Here is a 25,722-nt window from a genome sequence, read left to right as displayed (position 1 = left end):
AACAACCCTGCGAGGTAGGGTAGGCTGAGGGATATGCGACTGTCCCAGAGTCACCCAGTGAGTTTCATGGCCAAGGAGAGATTTTAACTCGGGTTTCCTTGTTCCTAGTTCAGCACTCTAACCATGACATTGCATGGGCTCTACATGGACTGTGTTAAGAGTTCTAGTGAAACATGTTGGGAAGGCATGCATTAAGGGAAACTGGTTTAAACATTACCTTTCCTGTGTACAGGAGACTGAGAAGTTATTTCCAATTGCATCACCACACAGAAGTTATTTGTACATTGCCCAAGTGTGTGTGTGTGTGTGTGTGTGTGTGTGTGTGTGTGTGTGAGAGAGAGAGAGAGAGAGAGAGAGAGAGAGAGAGAGAGAGACAGAGACGGGGTGGGTGTGGGTGTGACAAACATCAACTCTTTCCTGGAAGTTTTTCCACCCGGCTTTTAGTTTGCATCTCCTCCAGAATGGAGGTCTGCATTCACATATTAGCCAAATTTACCCCAAGTCCCTGCTAGCTATCAGGGAGCACTTCACACACAATTTGGGTTTTTCATCACACGTTTAGAGTGTAGCCCAACTTATCTGGGTTTTAAAAACCCACTTTTTTCGGGTTTGGGGGGCAACTTCGAATTCACAGTAAAGCCTTGCACGGTAAAGCCTGCTGTCTGTGAAAGCTCTTGGGAACAGTGGTGTTGGGTACACATAATGAGGCACTGGACAGATAAGGAGTCCTTCATTATTAGCATTTGCCAGTCCCATGGGCAAGGGCTTTTCAGAGGCCTGCTCATGAGAAAGGGTAGCTTAGATTGATGACGATGAGTCAAAAGGCAAACTCATTCTATGTAGGTATCAAAAATGTTCATAGAAAAGATAAAATCCAGACACATTTTAAGCAAAGATGCTTTCTTTCATAGGATATTACTGAACAGTAGCAGGAAAAAAGTTCTTGGCAGTACCTCTTGTGGGTCCCATAGAGAGTGTTTCTACCCTTTCAAGAGAAGACCAAATTGTTGCATTGTCTTCTGTTTGCACACCACCTTAAGTGGCACAGCAGGGAAATGCTTGACTAACAAGCAGAAGGTTGCCGGTTCAAATCCCCGCTGCTTCTATATCGGGCAGCAATGATATAGGAAGATGCTGAAAGGCATCATCTCATATTGTGTGGGAGGAGGCAATGGTAAATCCCTCCTAACCATAATAGGGCAAGGGGTGACAGTTGTTTGGGGGCCCACTGCCTTGCCCCCCCCCAGAGGCAAGTCACATGACTGACTCTCCCAGCCACGCACCCGCCCAGGCTTCCTTCAGTTCATCCTTCGAAATTGATGTGAGTGTTAAGACCTGAAGCTACCAGAACAGCATATGTCTTTCTCTGGGAATGGCTTGCATCTGCATCGTCCATTAAATGACTTGCATCTGCATCGTCCACAATTTACAAAACCTTTTTAAAAATAATTTAGGATGATGTTCTATTGTGACACACACACACACACACACACACACACACGCGCGCGCCTTTTGTTACCAGTATTCAACCTCATTTAAGATTTCTTTAATTCATGAGCTGAGCTTCAGTGAGGGGGGGCCATTTTAAAATCTTGTCTCTGGGCCCACTCCAACCTTGCTATGCCCCTGGTGCCCTGGACTGGGGGTGGGTGGGTCCTGAACTCTTACTCAACTCTTAGGATTATACAGAAGCAACCTGATCACATTTATATCCTCAAAATCAACTTGTTTGAAACAGTTTTGATACAGTTCTCTAGTAGGAAGAGGTGCATCTTTCTTTTCCAATACAGATTACTGATGTGTACATAAGCACTGATCAAACTATCATCTTGATGTGATCCCACAACCACATCAAGAATCATTTTTTGTACTATGATTTAATCAATGAGCATATGCATTGGCATGTGTTCATTTTTTTCATTTTTTAGCCCCGCCCCCCGCCAGGTTACTGGTGCATGTAAATTCCAACACAGATTTTAGAAATTCCCCAACTTAAACCTGAAGACAGACAGACAGAATGAAAACTTAGCACAATAAAGAAAATAAAAGAATAAAAGCAAACAAATGTAGTTATAGTTCATTCTATTAGTCTAATAAAAGTAATAAAATAAAAAATATTAATAATAATAATAAACATTTCCTCCTATTGTTGTCCTTTGCATTCATTTTTTTAAAGCATGGTGCAAATATAAGCTTTGTCACATTTTATTAAATATATAGATATTATTTATACTATATAAAAGGAAAAATATAAATAGTGCTCAAGATCAGTGAAAACTATGAAAAACAGACAAAAGCACAAGCAAATAAGTTGCTCTAGTAAGAACTAATCTGCCTACTTTCCTTTCACTATCCCTACAACTGGACCAAATTTGGTTCAAATCGGTTCGGCAGCTCATAAGTTAGCCCACTTGTGCCTCAAATGTTTATGCATCCGCCATCGTGAACTGGGGTGGATGACATGATCACAAACTATGCCGTTGAGGTGTTCCAATGTGTCCCTACAACAGTACCCAATTTGGTTCATATTGGTCCAGGCATTACAAAGATTCATCAGACAGAGCAAAAAATTTAGGAATTAACCAAGCAAGATTTTTTAATGCAGTTAATAGTTTATTCTGCTTTAAACTGGGATATTTCCATTTTATGGGCTAATATCTTGAGCTGAGTTACACTCTTATGAAACTGATATAATCTCCCCACTAAAAGTCCATCAGTATTCTAAGAGTTTCACTTCAAAAATCAAGGAGTATCAGTGTTTGTTCTTGTCTTGCATTCCCCCAGAAAGAAAAATTCCAGAACACTCCTCAGTATTTACCCACATAGATTATAAAAACTGATTTTAGAAGTATGCCTACATTAATTTTTACAAACGAAATAGGGTCTGTAAACAAAGTGCTGCCAAGTAACCCTGACCTTCCCATTCCTTTCAAGGCCCTTTAACTCCCTGTGGTTTATATTTGGCATTAGCCACATTAGTGTTTAGATAGCACTTTAATGATTTAAAGTGCTGTTTGAAGTTTTATTGTTTTGCAGGCTTTGGGAATGGAAACTGCAAATGCTTCTAAGTGGACTGAAGAGCTCTTCACAGCCACTGTAGCTTCCGTAACTCAAACAGAATAGTCCTCTTCACACTTTATGGTCAAAGCATGTTCAGCCTGTGCACATACAGATCTGTACACATGTACAAATTATTCACACACCATGTTCAATGCATGCACAGTAGTGAATACACTGCATTTGAGAGCGCCTTCATCCAAGTTCATGAATGTACAATCATTCACACAAAAACACAAACAGGTGTGCAGACAACTGTTGTCTAATAGGGCTAGTGTCCTCTGACAGTGCCTCTCTTCACCATTTTCACCTGGTATTCAACTGAATGGTTACAAATATACTTCAGCACCACGGAGGCAAGAGTGCACCCATGAATTCTTTACTTGCCATGTTAGAAGTTGGGCGGATGCAGCACAGTATCAAAGAGGAAGAAAAAATAGTGAGATTCTCGTTTATATTTAGCAAGTTAAGTTAAAGGTCAAGCCTCACTAAGTCACTTGCATAGTTCCTTCACTGTGGTAAGAATCACCTCCAGGTATTAAGGAGAAGGTGACATTTACTGTAATTGGTTCTGTTACTCTTCGGTAGCATAGGTGTCTAGCATAGGCAAGAATCTTGTGGACTAACAACTTTTGTTGGCTTATCTGCAAGGCTGCGCTAAGGTTGGCCTTATTCCCCAAGAATCAGTCCCACATTTGCTATATGTAGATAATGACTTTTCTTACAGGATCATTGTCGGGATTACCAAGATAATATACATGAAGCTCTTTGAACAGCAAAGTGCTAAATATGTACAGTGGTTGCTCAAGGTGTGTCACAAAAACCATGAACATTAAAACTTAAAAATAGCAACACCACCAAAACCAAAAGCACATTTCTCCCTCCATCTAACCAAATATCTTCCAGAATAGATGCATTTTACAGAAATGTCTAGAGGCCAGTAGGGAGGAACATGCATGAACCTTCTGGGGGAAGTCGTGCAACAATGCCAGCAATTATCAAGAAACCCCTGTTCCTTACAGTTGACAATTCGGGTTCAAAAACCAGACCTTATTAAGAAGCAGCACAGGTGCAGACATGCAGAAACATTTCATGGGAAATTCATTAGATTTCATTGAACTACTCTGGCTAAAAATCTGCTTATTTGTTGCTAGAGGCTACAGGGGCATTGCTGTCCCCGGAAACACAAGATGACAGGTGAACTACAACACATCCAAACAGCCATACACAGGCTTGAAGTGCTCCCATGGCTTTCCATTGTACTGGATAAAGCAGCCTCTGCTTTGTCCCTTTGAGGTAAGCAGTCACTTCCTTGAAGAAGCCATTCGCCTTTGGGTTCCTAACACAAAGCAAATAGATTTGATTTCAAAGGCTTTATTCAATCACAACAAGGCTTCTTGGAAGACAAATGTCAAAAAGATCACTACACAAAACACTCCAAGAACTACAATTATGTGCTTGGACACAACAGGAAATTGTAGCTTTAAAGAGAAAGTAAAATGTCATTGCTGGGATAGGTACGGAATAATTTACATTCTTTAAAAAGGCACCACCGTGGGAGAGTGCATTTTCAGCTTTATAGGATTTATGATGATCCCCTGGGTAAGGAGAAGAAACTATTCTCCAACATAAAAAGGAAATAGTCATTGGCAAGAGGAAAGGAGAGTGTTTGAGCATTAATAATAGAATAGCAGAAAGATTTGCAGATGCCTGCAAAGCTATAGCAGGATGCTGAGATGTCAGATTCTGCAAGAATAGTTGATTGCTCTATGCAAATTGTGCCCATTGTTTGTCACTACATTTGTGTCTCGGTCTTCCCTCAAGGAACTCAGGGCCACCTAAAAAGTTTTGTGTAAAGGAAAAAGGAAAAGGAAAAGGAGGAAGGGGTAAGGAAAGATGATGCAGAAGAGGCACACTAAGATAAAATCTCAGTTAATTAGAGGAGGCTTGGGAAAATATATGTATGTTGTTAGATGCTTCGTTTTCAAGATAAAGTGCTTCCAAACTGGGTGAGCTTCTGCAAGGCAGGGTGACCAATGTGTGGAGAATTCTGTATTGAGGTGGATGGATTCACTTGATGGTGCTGGCCCTTTCCAGCTGTATAATTCCACAGCTACTATCCTATACTCTACAACAGCAAAACCAATTACAAGTTGAGGGAAAGCTCAGAACAGGTCTATGCACAACTGTGCACATTTAAATGCAACAACATGCTATATAATCTAGATAATCTAATATTATCAATCAGACAATAACAAAGGTTAAAGTGTATTAGAGTTGCCATGTCCCCCGGAATTCTGGGTTCCACCCAGATTTTAAGCATCTCACCCAGATTGCTTAGCCCACCCAGATTCACCTGGATTTCAGCTTTCTTTCTTTCTTTCTTTCTTTTTTTAAAGAAGAAGCTAAACTCTAGCCCTTGTAGAAACGGAGTTATGGAGCAAAACATGCACTCACTATTCTGCTCAAAAATTATTTTCAAGCCAATTTACATAATGCAAATTAGCATTATTAGCAAATTAGCCACCCAGATTTGGAAAGCCAGAATATGGCAACCCTAGAATTAGTGACAGTCAACCTTGAGGGACTAGGCCTCAATTAGAGTAACTGCTTGGAGGATGGGCTTCTCCAAATAAGGAAGAAAATCTTGTTGTTGTACAGCGCCTTTGGATGGGGCAGAAATGTAATAAATACAGTCATCCATCAGCAACCGCAGGTTTCCCAATCGCAGTTTTGAGTATCCATGACCAGGAAATTGTGGGTCTCACCGTGACCTGAGTATCCACGGTGGCAAGTGTGGCAATTGGGGGGAGGGTCATTGGGGGTGGGTTCCCTTCAGTGCTCTTATTCCCTCCTGGTGATTTGGGGGGATTTTTTCCTATTTTTAACGGTATTTTTCTGTCTTTTTGTGACCACGATTCCCCTAACCCCCTGTTTGCCATTGATTTCAATGGCTCATCTACCATGAATTCACCAAGTGCAAGGTTTTCCCAGAATGGAACCCTCGTGGTTGGCGAGGGATGGCTGTAAACAAAATAAAGCCCGGGAGAATCAAATCCTTTAGGTCCAATGCAGACAGAGTGAGGGGCAGGGTATACTGGACAACAGCCTATAGAGGAGTAGGGGAGGGGTGTCTTATAGTTCAGTCCTTCTCTGGAGGCCTCTGAAGGAGGACTGATCAGCAACTGCTGTAGGACAAAGGGAGTCTAATAGCCTTGGGCTGGGATTTCCTTACCTAGAAATAAGTAGGGAGGACAGGAACCAGTTTAGCTAGACGCATCAGGGAATGTATTTGTGTTTAAGTGCTTGGATCCAATTGCATGGTTCTTGTAGTTCCCGGGGAAGGGTTTTAACTTGAATGGAAGCAGCGATTGTTGATGCCTCTATAGTTTTCCTTATCATCCAATTATTAATAAATCTCTGTTAAAGATTGTTACTTCTTATTGGGTCCTGCCCTAGTCACAACTCTTGAAGGCCTTCAAGCCTTTCAACCTGAAATGCTTTCAGCTTGAAACTGCTCAAGCTTTCTTGTAGAAAAGGGTTTCCCACTTTACTCTCCCAGAATATTCCCTTGGAAGGGTGAGTCTGCTCATATAAAAAAAGATTCCTTACAGCTAGAGGAGGGATTTACACCCCCAACCCCGACTGATCATTACGAAGTCTTTAAAAATGCCTTCTTCAAAATTGTCAGTGGGATACTGTACAGAGTGAAATTCACTGGCAATGCAAATTTCAGAGGGGGTAGAAGCACTGGTCTGTTACAACAAAAACTACCAAGAGTGCTGTGTCACCTTAGAAACAAAACAGATTTACTGGGGCATAAGCTTATGTCATTAAAATGTGTGCGTCCTTAAGCTGCAGTAAGACCCTTGGTTATTTTTACTGGCACTGGCCGATATGAACAATTCTTTAAGCCCTGGCCGATATGAACAATTATACTGGCCGATATGAACAATTCTTTAAGCCCTGACTGACGTGGAAGATTCATGATGAAATTCTTGTTCAGCCATGATTATGTCACCAATCTCTATCTCAGATCACCTCTCACTGCTATGGAGGCCAACAGTAATTATAAAGTAGTGTGTACACTACCCCCCCCCCCCCCAAAAGTGTTAACACAGGATGAAAGGAAACTGCATTTTGACATTCCTTTTTCCCAGTGAAAACTAGCAATGGATGCAAACGTCGAGTTCGATTTTCAGTTAAGACCAAAATATTATACAGAGAGATGCCTGTTTCTATAAAAATAAACAAGAGTCATGAACCGCTGAGGTCTCCCCAATTGTTCCCAGCTTCCTGTTACTGGAGGTTTATTACAAAACAATCTAAACACAGCTCTTCGGCTGCAATGATGTTCATTGTTAAGTGAACAACAGGAAATGTCACTGCAGTTCTGAAGAGGTTTAACCCCTGCACCAACAACCAGCTGCTGAAAATTTTCTGCCGGGCTGCAAAGCCAATGACATTCTTGGCATAGCTCAGAAAATGCTTCTCCGTTGGCACAGGGCTGGCTGCAGCAACACCAGGAAGCCCTGGTATTTCCCTGTTCTTTGGTGAAGTCAGAGGTGAGGCAAAGACACTGACTGCAGTCCCGTGCGGAAACTGACAGGCAAGCCTGCCTGCCTATTGACAAGTTCAGTACAGTGGTCAGTTGCTAGGTTACCACATGACGTGCAGGCAAGCCCCATTTCTACATTTTTCCGTTACATTGTCCTCAAGCTAGCGAGCCTGAACAGGAGGAGCCTCTCAAACAAGCAAGCTCTCCAGAGACCAGAAAGCGATCACAAGAGCACCGCAGGGGATTCAAGAGCCTGGTCATATTATATACATTTAAGCTAATAACTATGCCACGGCTACATACGGTAGCACAGTGGAGGAAATGCTTTCTGAGCCGAACAGATCTCCTAGTAAAAGCAATTATGGATAATACCACATTGCAATTCTAATGTGAAGAAGTGGGAGTGAAAAAAACTACTGGGATTTATTAGGCAACCTATTGCTTTTATAGGACTAGAAAGAGGCTTGTGCAAGCCGGAGTATAACTGCTTCCTGGTTTCACTTCCAGATAAATCTTCAGAACTTCTTCCATAAGTTCTAGGCCACTAACTACCAGGCTCAGAATCTGGAGAGCTACTGGGCACATATTTCTTCAAATCCCAGATCATGCAACTGCAGAATTTCCATAACACCAAGGGGACATTCTGCCTAGCAGTCCATTGTGGTTGTTTTGCATAATAAACATAAGGATAAACACAACCATGTACACCGCTCTGGGCTCCTTGGAGGAAGAGCGGGATATAAATGTAAAAATAACTAAAGATATGCAACACAGAGAAGCATCAAATGAGTCCATAACACACACACATTCAAATCGTGCTATCCAGTATAGAAAACACGGTAGCCCAAATCAGACATCATAACAAAATATTGTATACACACATTCAAAATCAAGCTATCCTATATAATAAAAGGCTAAGTGAGTGGCCGTGGCTTTGGAATGTTGGGGATCTGCGTCCCTGCCTCCCTGGGCTGTTCTGGGCCTGCGCGAAGCGCAGGCCCAGAAGAGCCCAAGGGACACAGGACTGCAGACACCAGTGTCCCACAGCCACGGGCGGCCATTAGCCGGTGTGTGGTGGCGGGGGAAAGTGGCCGAGGCGGCGGCAGAGCCGCCGCCTCAGCCATGAGCTGCGGCACGGCGAGAGGAGGCCGAGCAACCAGAAGCGGCCGCCCTGAAAAAGGCGAGGGCAATGGCGGCGGGGGAAGACCGAGACAGGGGACAGGGAAGCTGGGCGAGGTGGCGGCGAAGCCGCCAACGAGGCCCCCGCCCGCTCACAGCCGTCGCCCCCGCCTGCTCACCCTCCCTCCCAGCTGCCCAAAATCACCTTCCCCGCTCCCCCCCAAAAAAGATTAAGGGCCAAAATGGCCCATGAGAAGGTCGCCGCCCCCGCCTATCGCCCTCCCGCCCACCCAGCTGCCGAAGGCCACCTTACCCGCTCCAGCCTGAGGGAAAAGAGAGGAGCTCACGAGCAGAGCTCCTCTCTGTGCTAAATCACTGCTCAAACTGCCGCTATGGATGCAAAGGACGCCTATTGCGTCCATTGCGACAGTATGGGCAGCAGCTTAACACAGAGAGTAGCTCTGTTCCCGAGTTCCTCTCTTCTCCTTCGGGCTGGAGCGGGTAAGGTGGGCTCCGGCAGCTGGGTGCGCGGGAGGGCGATAGGCGGGGGCGGCCACCTTCTCATGGGCCATTTTGGCCGTTATTCATCCACACAACCCCCCCCCCCCCCAAAAGTATAAGCAAATAAGGAAGAACAAAAACAGACAACAACAACAACAAAAACAAAAAGAGAGAGGGGACAAGGGGGAAAAAAGAGACAGAAAGAGAGAGAGAGAGACAGAAAAGACGGGATAGAAAGCTAGCGCCCGTTATCATAACAGGCTTTAAAATACTAGTCAGATATATAAAACACTATAAGATGTTATATCAGAGAGCACAATTTGAATGTGTGTATGCAGTATTTTGTTATAATGTCTGATTAGGGCTCGAAAGAGTTAATAATCAGAAATACACAAACCAGGAATAGAATTCATAAAGGGAAAGTGTGGGACAGTGGCTGAATCATAGAGGATGTACCACCTAATGGCGCAGCAGGGAAATGACTTGATTAGCAAGCCAGATGTTTGTTTCTTTGTTTATTTAACACATTTTTCTACTGCCCAAAACGCAAGTTCTCTGGGTAGTTCTCTGGGCGCAAGTTCTCTGGATGGAATGCTGCCAGTTCGAATCCCTGCCATGGGAAACACCTATATGGGGCAGCAGCGATATAGGAAGATGCTGAAAGGCATCATCTCATACTGTGTGGGAGATGGCAATGGTAAACCCCTCCTGTATTCTACCAAAGACATCCACAGGGCTCTGTGGTCACCAGGAGTCAACACCAACACCGACGGCACAGCTTTACTTTACTTTACCTATTGCCAAAACTTTTCTTGTTTATGGATAACACAGCATCAATGCTAGGATGATACAGCCTAGGATCCAATAAAGGGAGTCCCCAACTTACAAATGGGTTGTGTTCTAAGAGTCTGTTTGTAAGTTGGATGTTCATAACTCAGAACACATATAGTTCCTGTGCAGGACAACTTGCTTGTATGTATGGGTTGGTGTTTTTAAATTGGGGACTTCATTAATTTGATATGCTATGGAGTTTTCTTTGTAAGTATGGATCATTTTAAGTTGGGTGTTTGTAAGTCAGGGAGTGCCTTTATAGCTTGCCAGAAAATACAGCTAGCTCAGAAAGACCCTTTGAACAGACAAAGATTTCCACTCTTTCACCAGCAACCAACCTGTGGGAGGAGAGCAAAGAGCTTCTGGGTCAGAAAGCATGACATCTAAGCAGGCTGAGCACTAGTAACTCACTTTTTAAAATACATACATGGGTGCCAATGCCTGAACAGATTTTAAAAATCTGAATGAGGCATCAGAGATTTGCAGGAGGAAGATTCTACCACTGTTGTCACATGTAAAGTAGCACATTTAAAATGCTGGAAATTAAAAGTTGCATTTGCATTTTTTGTTGCAAAACACAGATTTGAATACACAGTTTGTCCACCTGTGTAAACACCAAGGCTCCTTATATAGAAAACAAAAATCCTTCCCTGCATCACCACTATTTACACCAGTTACAGGAAGTCTGTGTTCTTTGATCAAAGCAGGAGACAGCATGTGCTATCCAACTCGGCTCTGTTCTTTAGGAAATGTAACATACACAGGAAGATGGTGATCAAAGTGGTGGTTCTCTTTATTTAGCAGGGGGAGAGCAACTGGTCCTATCCAACCCCAGCACAGTATTCCTGCAGTGGCTGTTACTGGACAAAATTATATATACATACAACATTTGCAATTGAAATTGATGTAAATTTTATATGCAAGTTAATGACGACAAACTTGCAGCTGGTAGCATATCCCTTGGCAGCATAGATTTTGGCAACCCTAGGAATATGGGGCCAAGTACATGAAGCAACTTGTTTTTCTTAGTTTGTGTCTCCTTGAAAGAGGCTCAATATAGTCATCTTTAGATGGCATTTTACACCACAGAGACTGAAGATGTACCAAGTAAACACTGACAATGCAGTGCTAATAATTCAGAGATATATAATGTCAGTGGTTGCATCTGAAAATCCAAGTCCAAGACTCAAGCGATCCAGATAATTTTCTTAATGGGGGGGGGGGATGATGCTCCAACGGTCCCTCTAAGTCTTATGGTAGGGATTAGTTCTAGGATAAACCTTCCGCTTGAAGCCACAATCATACTAGTCTATTACTGGAAAATGAAGTCTCTCTCTACAGTAAAGGAACAGTTCCTAAAATTTCTTGAAATTGCACTCATGGACAAACTCACAGATTTGGCCCACTGCTGGAACTGACAGACGTGTTTCTCCCCAAAATTGTAGAGAAACATTATATACTGTAATCAACAATATGTAACAGAGACCCTGAATCCATTTGTATTTAGTAGTTCTAAAACTTTAATTTTAAAATGTACAATTTTAATAAAAAGTACATTTTAAAAAGGCTTCCATATGAATTAGTGAAGGGAATAAGACAGTGAGGGAGCTCAAGAGGAGGTTCCTGAATAGCAATACAACTGCATTGTGGTATAACATTCACATAGGTATGTTTGCATCCATACTAAGATGCAATTTTTACGAAAGGAGCAAAATCAGCCAGAGTGTTCAGTTAGCACAGCTCTTTAAAGGCATGTAAAATAGCATTATGGGGGTATGAGAGGCCATTGCTGCAATGTAACTGGTAAATGCAAGAGGACAAAGTAGGTGTTGAAAGCAAGATTTAGTTTTAGTTGGGGTTCAGACAGCATCTACTGTACTTGAAAACACAGAGCTCAGCTCAGACACATGCAATGTAATGAAAAATGCCTCCATGCATTTGTGGAATGTCTTGTCCCCTCTACCCACACCCCATTGAGGAGAGCTGGTCTTGTGGTAGCAAGCATGACTTGGCCCCATAGCTAAGCAGGGTCTGCCCTGGTTGTATATGAATGGGAGACTTGATGTGTGAGCACTGCAAGATATTCCCTCAGGGGATGGAGCCGCTCTGGGAAGAGCAGAAGGTTTCCAGTTCCCTCCCTGGCTTCTCTAAGATAGGGATGAGAGAGATTCCTGCCTGCAACCTTGGAGAAGCCGCTGCCAGTCTGTGAAGACAATACTGAGCTAGATAGACCAATGGTCTGACTCAGTATATGGCAGTTTCCTATGTTCCTATGTTCCCTTCCACATGCCTATGGTTAGGATTTCTAGGTCAGAATTTTTGAGTCTCAGACAAGGGTAACACTACATAACTGCTGGAGGAGGCTCTGGTAGGCTCAGATAGGTGATTTTGATGACAGGCTGCACCTTCTTATCCTAGAGCAGGCCTGCACAACATATGGCCCGTGGGCAAGGCCTTTTTTCTTGGCCCCCAGGGCTATTTCCCCTTCCTCCCCCTGCTGCGAACCTCCTTAAGCCCCTCCCCAAATTCCAGCCGCCATGCGGTCGAGGAGATGGCTGTGGGTGTGTGGGTGTCCTTCTATCCCCTCCTCTCCCCAGCGGCGTCCCCAGCAGCGGCAGTTAAGTCTCTTAACTGCGCAGGCGCGTCTCGCATTTGGGAGGTGACACTGGGCCAAACAGCAGGCCCCAGCGTCGCTCTGATATCTGCTGCTGTGCGCTGCCACCACCGGGGGGAGGGGGAAAGAAGGACACACATGTACCCCCGCAGCCATCCCCTCAGCCGCCCAATGGCTTGAATTGGCGGGAGGCGGAGGTGAGAAAAATGGCGCCAGTGATGAGGTGGGAGGAGGACAAGGGAGGCAGCAGCTGGCAGCCCTACGAGGGAGCCTGGCAGTGGCAGGCCCTGACAGAGGGGGTGAAAATGGCAGGGAGGGAGGGAGCCCAGCGGGGAAGAGAAAGCGTTGCCAGGGGACAGGGAGGGAAAGCTGCCGGTGGCGGGAGGAGGACGAGGACCTCCGGAATGATGGTAAATGGACTCTCTCTCTCTCTCTCTCTCTCTCTCTCTCTCTCTCTTATTTATTTATTCATTCGCTTTCTATACCGCCCTTCCAAAAAATGGCTCAGGGCGGTTGACACAGAGAAATAATAAATAAATAAATCACATGACTGAAGCTTATGATACGAGTACATATATAAACATTTAAACCATGCAAACAGGTTTCCTCAACCAGGAGAGCTGGTCTTGTGGTAGCAAGCATGACTTGTCCCCTTTGCTAAGCAAGGTCTGCCCTGGTTTGCATTTGAATGGGAGACTACATGTGTGAGCTCTGTAAGATATTCCCCTTAGGGGATGGGACAGCTCTGGGGAAAGCACCTGCACACTTGCATGCAGAGGGTTCCATTCCCTCTCTGGCATCTCCAGATAGGGCTGAGAGTAGAGTTGCCATACCCCCCGGAATTCTGGATTTCACCCGTATTTTAAGCATCTCACCCAGGTTGTTTAGCCCACCCAGATTCACCTGGATTTCAGCTTTCTTTCTTTCTTTCTTTCTTTTAAAAAGCTAAGTTCTAGCCCTTGTATAAGCAGAGTTATGAAGCAAAACATGCAGTCACTATTCTGCTCAAAAATTATTTTCAAGCCAATTTACACAATATGCAAATTAGGCACCCAGATTTGGAAAGTCAGAATATGGCAACCCTAGCTGAGAAAGACTCCTGCCTGTAAACTTGGAGAAGCAGCTACCAGTATGTGTAGACCAGGGATTCTCAACATTGGGTCTCTAGCCGTTATTGGACTTCAACTCTCTTAATCCCCAGCCCCACTGGCCTTTGGTTGGGGATTACGGGAGTTGAAGTCCAATAACTTCTGGGGACCCAACCAGTGTTCTCTCTAATTTTTTTCATCTGTGTGTGGAATGAGTTTTGTGCTGGTGGGAGAATCAAGGCAGCGTGTATACACATGCATTCAGAGTAGGGCCTTCCAGATTCAACCTGGGCGGAAGCTAAAATTAACTGAGCAGGCATCCAGAAACTTGTGAGCGCGCGCACATGTGTACACCTTAGAGCAGGGATCCTCAACGTTGGGCCCCCAGATGTTCTTGGACTTCAACTCCCATAATCCCCAGGCCCAGTGGCCTTTGGCTGGGGATTATGGGAGTCGAAGTCCAAGAACATCTGGGGGCCCAATGTTGAGGATCCCTGCCTTAGAGGGAACACTGAACCCAACATTAAGAATCCCTGGTGTAGACAATAATGAACAAGATGGACCAGTGATCTGACTCTGTATGGGGCAGCTTCCTATGTTCCTCAGTCATTCCTTGTCTGCTCAGTTTCCAAGAAGAACCAAGGTGGGGAGGAGGAAAGGCACTAGAACTCTCTGTCCATTCTTCCCATCCATTCTAAAACAGGCACTTTAGTTACTATACTGCTACACTATACTTCTGTAGTGCTTCTTCTGCACAATCACCATCATCTGTACCACAATTCTGTAAGGTCCCCATATTATATATGGAAGGCTGAAAACTAGCAAAAGGGCACCTGGTGAAGTCATGACTGAGCAGTGATCTGAACCAGGGACTGTCAGCTCATCCTCTTAAAGCTGCTTCATCAGCTTTCAGTGACGCTGAAAGGATGACCACCAGTGTCATCTTCTCATGACAATTTAACAATGGAAAGGGAAGGAATTGCTTGACCACCACATTCCTGAGGGTAGAGAGAGAGAGAGAGGCGGACAGATCTAGTCTCAGCTGCTTGTCTGGCTTGTCAGATCTAGTCTCAGCTACACATGCAGATTAGTCATAGCACCTTGCCAGTCAGGTCAGATACTCAAATATACCTGGAAGTGTGGGAAGGGATCAGCTGAAAATCTTGTTTCTTTTAGAACTGCATATCAAGGTGTTAATTTGTGATAAAGAAGGCAGACGCTCCAGGGCACAAACATCACATATCTGAACTGCTAGAAATGCCAGAAAAGAAGTTCACAACATCTTAATTTTCTGAGTTCATCTCATTCCAAAAGAGAGGCAGGCACACTGCACAAGTTTAACAGATCCACCAAAAATCCTGAAGGAGACAGTACATCATGCAGAACTCCTTTAAGTCCTTTTTGCTATGGTCATAAATTAATACAGATTTTATATAGTGATGTTTTGTTGATGTAATGAGATTAATATAGTAAAATGTTGTGTAGATAAGATTGAAGAGAGATTTCAGCTCTTTGCCAATGACCAATGAGTCCCACTCCAAAATGAAGACAGAGCCAAGAAGATTAGGTGAGTTTCAGTTATATTTCCATCTCAACAGGAGTGTCCTCAGTATATTAGCATTTTTAAAGTTAAGCACCATTTACATTAGTTAGTTTTAAGTGGGTCAATTAAGATAAGCTTTGCAAAATGCCAGTTTACTTAGCAGCTCAGTTCCTGAAGGTTTCAATTTCCCCCCACACAGAAGATGCCAATTGCAATATTAGCACAGCAGAGCTTTGCTTTGTTTTGCTTTGCTCTAGTCAAGTTCATGCAGATCCAAGACATGCAGCCCATAAGATTCAAACATGTTTGGAAAAGGAGCGGCTCCAACATTGACAGTCTTTATAGCTGAACTTGTCAGGGCTGTCTGTCAACATAAAGCCCAGGGCCCTTTGGGGTCCCCAGTACAGCCCAGATACCCTAACAGTTAAGATTACTAACTGGAACTGAATGTTTCAATCATACTCCGCCAGTGCTTCATCAGCTACACTGGCTCCCAGTCCATTTCCGAGCCCAATTCAAAGTGCTGGTTTTAACTATCAATATCCCTAAATGGCTTGGGACCAGGTTATCTGAGAGAGCATCTTGCCCCATATGTTCCATGGAAAAATAAAGTATGGGAAAACATTTCTACCCCACATCCCTGAAGATGTGAAAGGGTAACACACTGCAGCTGAATGGCAACGGGCATTTTTACATGCATTTTTACAATCACTGGCCTTGCTTACTACTCACTCACTCCCCAAAGCTGGTGACTTGTTTAAGGAGATTAACATTACAGGTTCCTGCATATTTGCCGAGTGGAGAGTCTGGCCCTCCAACTCATTTCGTTGAATGTCTGTGATGTAAGGCTTGGTTAAAGTGCCTTCAGTGGTTGCTTCATTCACTTACATAGGAAGCTGCCATATACCGACCATTGGTCCATCCAGCTCAGTATTGTCTACACAGGCTGGCAGCAGTTTCTCCAGGGTTGCAGGAAGGAATCTCTCTCAGCCCTATCTTGGAGATGCCAGGGAGGGAACTTCTGCATGCAAGCATGTAGATGCTCTTTCCAGAGTGACTCTATCCCTTAAGGGGAATATCTTACAGTGCTCACATATGTAGTCTCCTATTCATATGCAACCAGCTTAACAAAGGCCCTGCTTGACAAAGTGGGCAAATCATGCTTGCTACCACATTACCAGCTTGTGTCTTGTAAGGTAAAGGGTAAATTGTGCTATCAAGTCGATTTTGACTCCTGGCACCCACAGAGCCCTGTGGTTTTCTTTGATAGAATACGGGAGGGGTTTACCATTGCCTCTTCCTGCGCAGTATGAGATGATGCATTTCAGCATCTTCCTATATTGCTGCTGCCCTGTGTCTTGTGGAGACAGGTAAATAAGACCAGCTTATTTACCTGTCTCTAAGAAACCTATTTTCATGACTCCATCCTACCCAGTAATGTTTCCTTCCAGGCAGGATATGGAGATCCTATGCACACTGGCTCTTTGCCTGTGATCAGTTTATAGTGTGTATCTGCCACCATGCAAAAAGCTCAGCTTTCAACACACCCCAGAACAACCACTATTCTCACTATTTTCTGAACTATTTTCAGCAAAAAAAAGCAAGAGCTGAATCTTTCTTAGGATGAGTAAGTTTGTCCTATGTTCAAAACACCTCATTTACACCATCTTCGGGGGGTGGGGGGGCATTGTAACCTGTAACTAAGAACTATCTCCACACTTATGTTTTTCACTATCAAGTTTCAGAAAATGTACCACCACTTTGTATGTTTTTACTACCAGAAAGCTATTGGAGGCAGCCCATATTGGAGGAGAAGAGCGATAAACTTGGCCAAGATCACAAGACTGTTTGCTGAATTCACCTCTTGGCTGGACTATGTTGTTTGCAAGCTCTGGAAGTACTAGACTGAAGGGTGGGGAGGAAAGACATCCTGGAGTTTGGGGCCCCCAAAACAAAGCAGATTTATAATGCTCTTTGATGCTGTGAGTTTTTCAAGACAGGCCATTCTAAATGAGACAGGCCTTGCCAGAAGAGACTTTAGACAATCATCTTAAAGAGAATGTACTTTGAAGATATCTATTGGAGCCAGAATGTTCTAGGGAAGAGAAATTTGGACAAGTACTGAGAAAACCTATGTTTGTTCAGCCACAGGCAATGTGTGGCCTTGAACCAGTTACTCTCTCAATCTCAGTTCCCATTTGAATGACAGACTTCCACAAGGGTCCTGTGAGGATGAGCACAGTATTTAGACAAGTAATTTGCACCTGATGTTCTAGGAAAGTGGCAATAAGCATGTCAATAAACTAAGCTATTCTCTTTATCCCACTTTGCAGCCAGGATAACATACTATCAGATAATCAGTTTGTCTATCAGCTTATTTTTCCCAATACATTTCCAGCTGCACTTAATACATATCTTTATAATTAATTCTCTTAGCCAGCCAGCGTGGAGATGTGGCAAGGCAATGCGTGCCGGCAAGGGAGGCACCTGATTGGCTGGGCGTTGGCCCGGGCTGCTGTGAGGAGGGGCAGCCTGGGCTAGGAGGCAGGAGGCAGTGGGAAGACCAGAGGTGGTGAGTGGGACATGCCTGCCCAGGATTTGGTGGTGGAACTCTCGCGACAGGCTGGGAGAGTTCCAAAGTGAGGACTGAGGAGGAGAGGGTGAAGAAAATGCTGGCAGTGGCTGCCGGCCGGCAGGTGGAGGAGGGGGGAGAGAAAGGCGGCAGCGGGCAGTGGGAGAGAAAGGTGGCAGGGGGCAGGGGGAGAGAAAGGCGGCAATGGGCAGGGGGAGAGAAAGGTGGCAGGGGGCGGGGGGAGAGAAGGCGGCAGGGGGCAGGGGGAGAGAAAGGCGGGGAGAGAGAAAGGCGGCGGCGGGCGGGGGGAGAGAAAGGCAGCAGCGGGTGGGGGAGAGAAAGGCAGCAGCGGGTGGGGGAGAGAAAGGCGGCAGCAGGCGGGGGAGAGAAAGGCGGCAGCGGGCAGGGGAAAGAAAGGCAGCGGTGGGCAGGGGTGAGAGAGGCGGGGGTGGGGGGGGCGAGAAAGGCGGCGGTGGACGGGGGAGAGAAAGGTGGCAGCGGGCAGTGGGTGGGGGAGAGAAAGGCGGCAGCGGGCAGCAGGCGGGGAGAGAAAGGTGGCGGCGGGCAGCAGGCGGGGGAGAGAAGGGCGGCGGCGGGCAGCGGGCGGACGGGAGGAAGTAAAAACGGTGGCGGTGGGGCCCTGCTTGGCCGCCCACCGCAGCTCTGTGTGTGGGGAAGGAACGGGAGGGGAGGAGGCCTGGAGAGTGCGGGTCGGAGGAAAGGGGAAGAGAGGAGAGACCGGGGCAGGAGGAAGAGGGAGGGGGAAACAGCCAGCCCCAAAGCACCGCACAGGTGCTCTGTGTGGGGTTGGCTAGTTTTTATTTAAGAAGAAAACTGATCCTAGAATTCAGGTTTTGTTTGCTATTCTCAACTTGAGGATGTACTATGGCAACTGCCCAATTTTGATACTAAGCTGAGGTGGCGTAGCGGGGAAGCAGCTTGCATGGGGAGCAGGAGCTTGTTAGTTCGAATCCCCACTGCTGTGCTTCCCAGACTGTGCCTAGTAAATATATATTTGTAGTCACCTATGGCACAGTGGGGAAATGCTTGACTAACAAGCCGAAATTTGCTGGTTCGAATCCCCACTGGTACTATATTGGGCAGCAGCGATATAGGAAGATTCTGAAAGGCATCACTTCATACTGCATGGGAGGAGGCAATGGTAAATCCCTCCTGTATTCTACCAAAGAAAACCACAGGGCTCTGTGGTTGCCAGGAGTCAAAATCGATTTGATGGCACACTTTACCTTTAGTCACCTATATAGGGCAGCAGCGATATAGGAAGGTGCTGGAGACAGATGCTTACTTCAGTGACAGTGGCAAAGGCATCATCTCAAAGAACATAGAAAGCTGCCATATATTGAGTCAGACCATTGGTCTAGCTAGCTCAGTATTGTCTGTACACAGACTGGCAGCAGCTTCTTCAAGGTTTCAGGCAGGAATCTCTCTCAGCCCTATCTTGGAAATACCAGAGAGGGAACTTGGAACCTAGATGTTCTTCCCAGAATGGCTCATACTGTGTGGGAGAAAGGCAATGGCAAACCACTCCTGTATTCTACCAAGAAAACCACATGGCCCTGGTTGCCAGCAGTCAACAACAGTGCAATCCCAAATACAGTGTAGTGAAAGGGCCTCTACAGAAGAGTCAGGCAGTCAGGCCTTCAAGTAGCTAGCAAGGCATATGTTCCATATTTCTAGAATATCTGGTTATAAAGTAACTATTCTAGGGGAGGCAACATAACATAATGCTAAAAATATCTATAGCTCATACCAAAATCATTATGGAGGCTGGCATACATATTTATTTATTTTTACATTTATATCCCACTCCTCCTGCAAGGAGCCCAGAGCAGAAAACCTGGTAATGTTTATCCTCACAACAACCCTGTGAGGTAGGTTAGGCTGATAGGTAACTGGCTCAGAGTCATCTAGCAAGTTTTGTGGCTGAATGAGGATTTTTGAACTTGGATCTCCTGGTCCTCATCCAACCACGCTGACTCTCCCATCTAGCTCAGCATTGTCTACACTGACCGGCAGTGGCTCTCCAAGGTTTCAGGCAGGAATCTTTCCCAGCCCTACCTAGAGATACTGCCAGGAATTGAACCTGGGACCGTCTACATGCAAAGCAGGTGCTCTACCACTGAGGTACGACCCCCATGCACAGTAATGGCATATAGCAAGGTCAACATGAAAACGTGTTGAATTTTCCAGCACAACAATACAGCAATCACTTATTCAAGTGTCATGGCCTCTTTCTTGTTGTGCTGGTTCTGTAGACTGGGGCACTATGGTCAACCATCTTAAGTAAAAGAGGTTCAGTTAACCTGGTGGTGAAATGTCTGCTCCAGCATTCCTCAACAAGGTGAATTTGGGCCACCATGTTTGTCCACCATACCCAGCACTGTCTGTTTAGGTTACCTCATGCCTCTGAATCCAAGCGCACTTTGACCATCAGGTTTACTGGAATTCCGAAAAGGTCCGCTTCCTTCAGCTTGCTAAGAAACTAGGAGTCAACTGTTATAGCATGCATTCACTTCAGAGTTTCACAGCTCTTGACAGTATTCCAGGGGTTTATCATGTTGTGGGGAAATCAAGTCCATACTGTAATAGGGCGATCATGCAGCTGAACTCCTGGAAAGTGATTCTCCAAACTCTTCAAAGGAAGCTTAATCAGGTCGCGGCAGTTTCTGAAAACTTGTTAGTAGCTGTGTTGCTGCCTTGTCTCGACCATATCAGCAAATTTTAGAAGGCTGCTTATCATCTGCTTTGTTCCTTGTAAGCAAGCATCCCCGTATCCTCTGACCCCCTTGGAGGACAGTTTTAGCAATCCTTTTTTTTTTTTTTTTTGCATTGAGATATTTTGGCCAGTGGTAACCAGTGCAGCTTTGCTCTTATGACAGCAGGCAGCTCCGTCTTCTGCCCACATTTTACACTATGCCATGTCAGAAGTTCTGTTTTGTTGCAGGACTATTTGATACAGGACTCTCTACTACCACCACCATTTCCTCCTGGGTCAAAAAGATTACATTTAACTGGGAAACCACCTACATACAGTTCTTCAGGAACCAGAACAGTCTAGTACACCTGAAACCAAAACTGAGCTAACCTGAACTCACATACTCTTAGCTGGCCTTTCTGTTACGGAATCCACCCAATACATGGCCAGAGTAAAATAAGTCTTGCAAGGCAGATTTCAAAATGCAAAACCCCAAATGTTGACACTGTAACGCCGCAGAAAAGCCACAATTGAGAGCATAGGGCTTCAGACAATCCTAATGCAATCCAATGGCCATGGGAAGCTCAACCACACAACTGATTTGGCCAGCATGAATCAAAGAGAAAGGAACTTCCAGTCTTTTTTATGTTGTAATAAAAGGGAATAAAAAACAGTGTTCATCACTCCTGTGGCCAAGAGAGACTCTCGCAGCCATTTTAAACTCTTCTGTCAGTTTAGATTGGATACAGATGATATCTTCATCTTCTGAATTGTTCAGTACATACCCAGATAACCAGCCAAACCAGTGTTGTTGATGGGAGAGGGGGGTAGATATCAAATAGTCTTTTGCTGAACATGTTCTCAGTTCAGAGGAGGAATCCACCAAAGAATGGATTATTCTTTGGAATATCCTCCCAAAAGTGTTTCACTAGTCTCCATCCTTGCCTAGTTTTTAAAAGGACCTAAAAATCCTCCTTTTAAAAGAAGCTTTTAAAGACTGGCTGTAATTGAGTTTCCAGTGCCAATTAGTTTTAATCCTAGTTCCTGATTACTTCCTGTATGTTTTGTATTGTGTTTTACTGTATTATATTCCTTTAATGTAGATTTTGTGTTCTTTCTCTACTGCCTGGAGCAGCAGTGTGTTGGAGGGGTGGGATATAAATATTTTAAATAAATAAATATTTTACTAGCAGCCACCTTCTCCTGAAGGGGCTCTTTCCTCCCTCATGACCCCTCTCTTTGCAGACCCCTGCCCACCATCCTTTTATACAGAGCATTCCTCTCCTCTACAATCAAGACCATCTTCTGACCAGTAACAGTTGCATTCCAACTGACCTTAACCATCACAGGCTTCTCCTCCCTACTTGTATATGGAAACCCTACTGCCCAATCACCATGGTGCTTCTGCTCTCACAGGCTCCTCCTCCCTATCTGCATATGGAATCTCCACTGCCCAATCAGGTGCTTCTGCTCACGAACTCTCGGGAGAGCTGCCATGTACAGGATTAGCCATGGGTACACCATAGATAATTATATAGAGAGATTGTAAGAGGTTAACTACATGTTACATATAAATGCCTACTAAGACAACCTCTCTGCTGCTGCTTCTTTTTTTATGGCTGGGAGAGGAAATTTTGAGCAGAAAAGTGGCCAAGAGAACATTTCACTTGTTTCCTGGCCCAAATCCCCCTACCAGGTTCACAATTCATATTTATGCCATTATGCAGGTCTCCTATTGCTCAGAGTTGACCTCCTGCACCTTTCAGAGCCTCAGCTCCACAGAAGCAGTTTGCCAGTAAAGGAATTATTTAAGCTAGAATACAGTCATATTACTCACACATTATTACTCAGTTCAGAGGATGGTGAAAGCGGTGACTCAAGTCATGTCAATATTTTAAGAGAAGAGTCCTATGTAAAGAACTTTTTAATACAGTTTAGCTATCTTGCCTAACAAAGGGGTTCCCAAGCTTGGGTGTGTCCCCAGATGTTGAACTACAGCTATGTCCCTATTGTCCCTAGCCCCAATGGCTTTCAGACAACAGGAGTTGTAGTCCAACAACATCAGGGGAGCCAAGCATGGGAACCCCTGGTCTAACAGATGTGGTGAAACTCTACTACCAGAGTTAGATTAAATCTATACAAGAATATTTGAAGCTACCTTACACTAAGGAAAGCTAATAGTCCTTCTAGCCCAGCACCAGTTACACCAACTGGCAGATGTTGTGCCAGGTTTCACATTCAGACTTTTCCCAGCCCTGTTCTTTAAGAACCTTTTAATCAGGTGTATTAGGGCTTGAAGCTGCAACCTTGTGTATACAAAGTGTGTGTTCCACCACTGAACTAAGACCCTCTTGCTATGATCCTTCCCATATCTCTCTCATATTTAAAGTGCTAGTGGTAACCTAACCAAGAACAGTTTAGGCCTGGGGTAGTTAAGATACTTCCTCTTTCTGTCTAGACCCCACCACTTATTTCGGTCATCTCCATAGATCTGAAGAGGTCTGTCTATAGATGCCACTGGCTCAGCTGGCAGAGTCAGGCCTTCAGGAGAGCCCTGCAGATACATCTGTTTATCCAGGCATTTGGTTGTATTTGTTTAATTTGAATTTTGTCTTAATGCTGTTAAAAAGGTGTTTTAAAAAAATTTAAATTGTATTATAATTGTTGTTTCTATACTGCCTAGAGACTTACTTACCTATTTTATTGAATTTCTATACCTGCTGATATAGAAATCTTTAGGCAGCGTACAAATTAAAACATAATATAAAATATAAAACATTTAAAATTCATAGAACAGTTAAAAATCACAATAGATAAAAACACACATTAAAATTTAAAATTTAAATTTCAGTTAAAAGCCTGGGAAAACAGGTACATCTTCAGGGTCCTCTTAAAAACAAACAGAGAACGAGATGCTCATATTTCAGCAGGGAGCACATTCTAAAGCCCAGGGGCAGCCACAGAGAAGGCCCGGTCCCAAGTTGCCACTAAACGCATTGGCGGCAACCATAACTGGATCTCTCCAGATGATCTTAATAGACAACAGGGTTCACTCTCTTAAGTACCCTGGACCCAAATTGTTCTTGTGTCTCAAGCTACCATTAAAAGACCAAAAGCAAAATTATAAATACTTAATAATTAAGTATATTAATGATGGAGGAGGAGGAGGAAGAAAGGTGCAAACGTTTCAGATAAACCAGAAGAATAGAAGCAGGAGTAGAGCAGACAGAAACACATTATTTATTATTTATTTATTTTGCATTTATATACCACTTTTCAGGTGAATCTCCCAAAGTGGTTTACAGAAAACTTAAAAAAAAAATTAAATAAAAAAACATCAAGCCACACATTTACCTTTTTACATGGGCTTTCTTTCTTTCTTTCTTTCTTTCTTTCTTTCTTTCTTTCTTTCTTTCTTTCTTTCCTTCTTACACATGATAACTGGTCAAAAGGGTCAAATGACAGTGAGAGGGAGAGTACACATCAATTCCAGGTAAGAGACTCGGCATATAGGTGTTTATATACCAGTGTCAGAAGCCTCCGAACCAAGAAGCGTGAGCTGGAGTGCTTGGTTGCTAATGAAAACATATATATAGTGAACATAATGGAAATCTGGTGGAACAGTGAGACACTGCTATTCCTGGATACAAACTCTACAGGAAGGACAGGGAGGGGTGGATTGGGGGTGGAGCAGTACCCCCAGTTAAAGAAGGGAAGAATCCAACAAGCTGGAAAACCAAAGAGGACCAGAGTCCTCCACAGAATCATTATGGGTGACAATACAAGGACTGAAAGGAAACATGTTACTAGGAACATGCTATCACCTTGTGGATAAAAATGCTGACCTGAAGATGGAGAAGCAAATCAGAGAGGCATCAAGGAGAGACAGAGCTGTAATAAGGGGTGAATTCAATTACCCTCACATAGACTGGGCAAATCCACATGCACGTATTGACAGATAGGCCAAATTTCTAGACATGCTAAATGACTGTGCCTTAGAACAGTTGTTTGCAGAACCAACCAGAGAGAAGGCAACCTTGGACATAATCCTGAGTGGTGTCCAGGACCAGATGCGAGATGTCAGAGTTGTAGAACCATTGGGGAACAGTGACTATAGTATGATCCAGTTCAGCTTATATGCAAGTGGAGCACTGCCAAGGAAGAGGAAACTTCTCAAAAATGAGGGGACTGGAAAAAAAGAAAGCTGAAAGGGAAAATCAGGAGGGTCAAGGTCACTCCAGAAAGCATGGAACTTATTTAAAACCGCAATACTAGAAGCTCAGTTGGAATGTATACCAGGAAGGAGGAAAGGTACCATCAAGTTTAGGAGGATACCAGCATGGCTAACAAGTAGAGTCAGGGAAACTATAAAAAGGAAGAAGACGTCCTTCAGAAAATAGAAGTCCTGACCAAATGAAGAAGACCAAAAGGAACATAAACTCTGGCAAAATAAATGCAAGGAGACAATAAGGGATGAAAAAAGCAAGACTGAGGAGCTTATAGCTAGAAGTGTCAAGAGGAATAACAAAAACTTCTTTAAATGTGTCTGAAGCAGAAAACCTGCCAGGGAGGGATTGTCCAAGGATGTGAAATATTGAGGGTGTGAAAGGGATTATTAAAGGAGAATAAGGAGATTGCAAAGAAACTGCATCTGTCTTCACAGCGGAGGATATCGGCCAAATATCTACTCCAGAACTGATCTTCTCAGGCTTCGAGGCTGAGGAACTGGGCCAGTTTGAGGTGACAAGAGAGGATGTTCTAAACTGTCTTGAAAAACTAAAAATTAACAAATCGCCAGGGCCAGATGGCACCCCCCCAAGAGTTCTGAAGGAACTCAAATGTGAAATTGCTGATCTCCTAGCAAAAATATGTGACTTGTCCCTACAGTCAGGCTCTACACCATAGGACTGGAAAGTAGCCAATCCCTTTTCAAAGGTTGGGGGGGGGGCTCCAGGAGTGATCTGGAAAATTACATGCTGGCTAGCTTAACTTCTGTGCCAGGTAAATTGATGGGAAGCATACTTAAGAACAAAATTCTTAAACATATAGAAGAACTTCTCCTTGTTGGAGAACCAGCATGGCTTCTGCAAGGGCAAGTCTTGCCTCACTAACCTGTTGGAGTT

General features: G+C 44.3%; 1 protein-coding gene across 5 annotated transcripts in view; it reads right to left on the bottom strand.

Annotated features, from left to right (window-relative positions):
• ITPKB (inositol-trisphosphate 3-kinase B) overlaps positions 1 to 25,722 on the bottom strand; it is a 125,646-nt gene that overhangs the window by 28,564 nt on the left and 71,360 nt on the right. For 3 of the 5 annotated variants that reach the window (XM_053307093.1, XM_053307115.1, XM_053307104.1), the window contains exon 3: positions 23,954 to 24,040. The exons of the other annotated variants lie outside the window; for them this stretch is intronic. In XM_053307093.1, coding sequence (XP_053163068.1) covers positions 23,954 to 24,040 — 87 coding nt within the window. The remainder of the gene's footprint in view (positions 1 to 23,953; positions 24,041 to 25,722) is intronic. 5 annotated transcript variants of the gene reach the window in all.

Source organism: Hemicordylus capensis, chromosome 1, assembly GCF_027244095.1.
Source record: "Hemicordylus capensis ecotype Gifberg chromosome 1, rHemCap1.1.pri, whole genome shotgun sequence".
In the NCBI taxonomy this organism is placed as follows: Eukaryota; Metazoa; Chordata; class Lepidosauria; order Squamata; family Cordylidae; genus Hemicordylus; species Hemicordylus capensis.
Note: the sequence above shows the minus strand (reverse complement) of the source record. Positions and strands in the feature narration are given on the sequence as shown.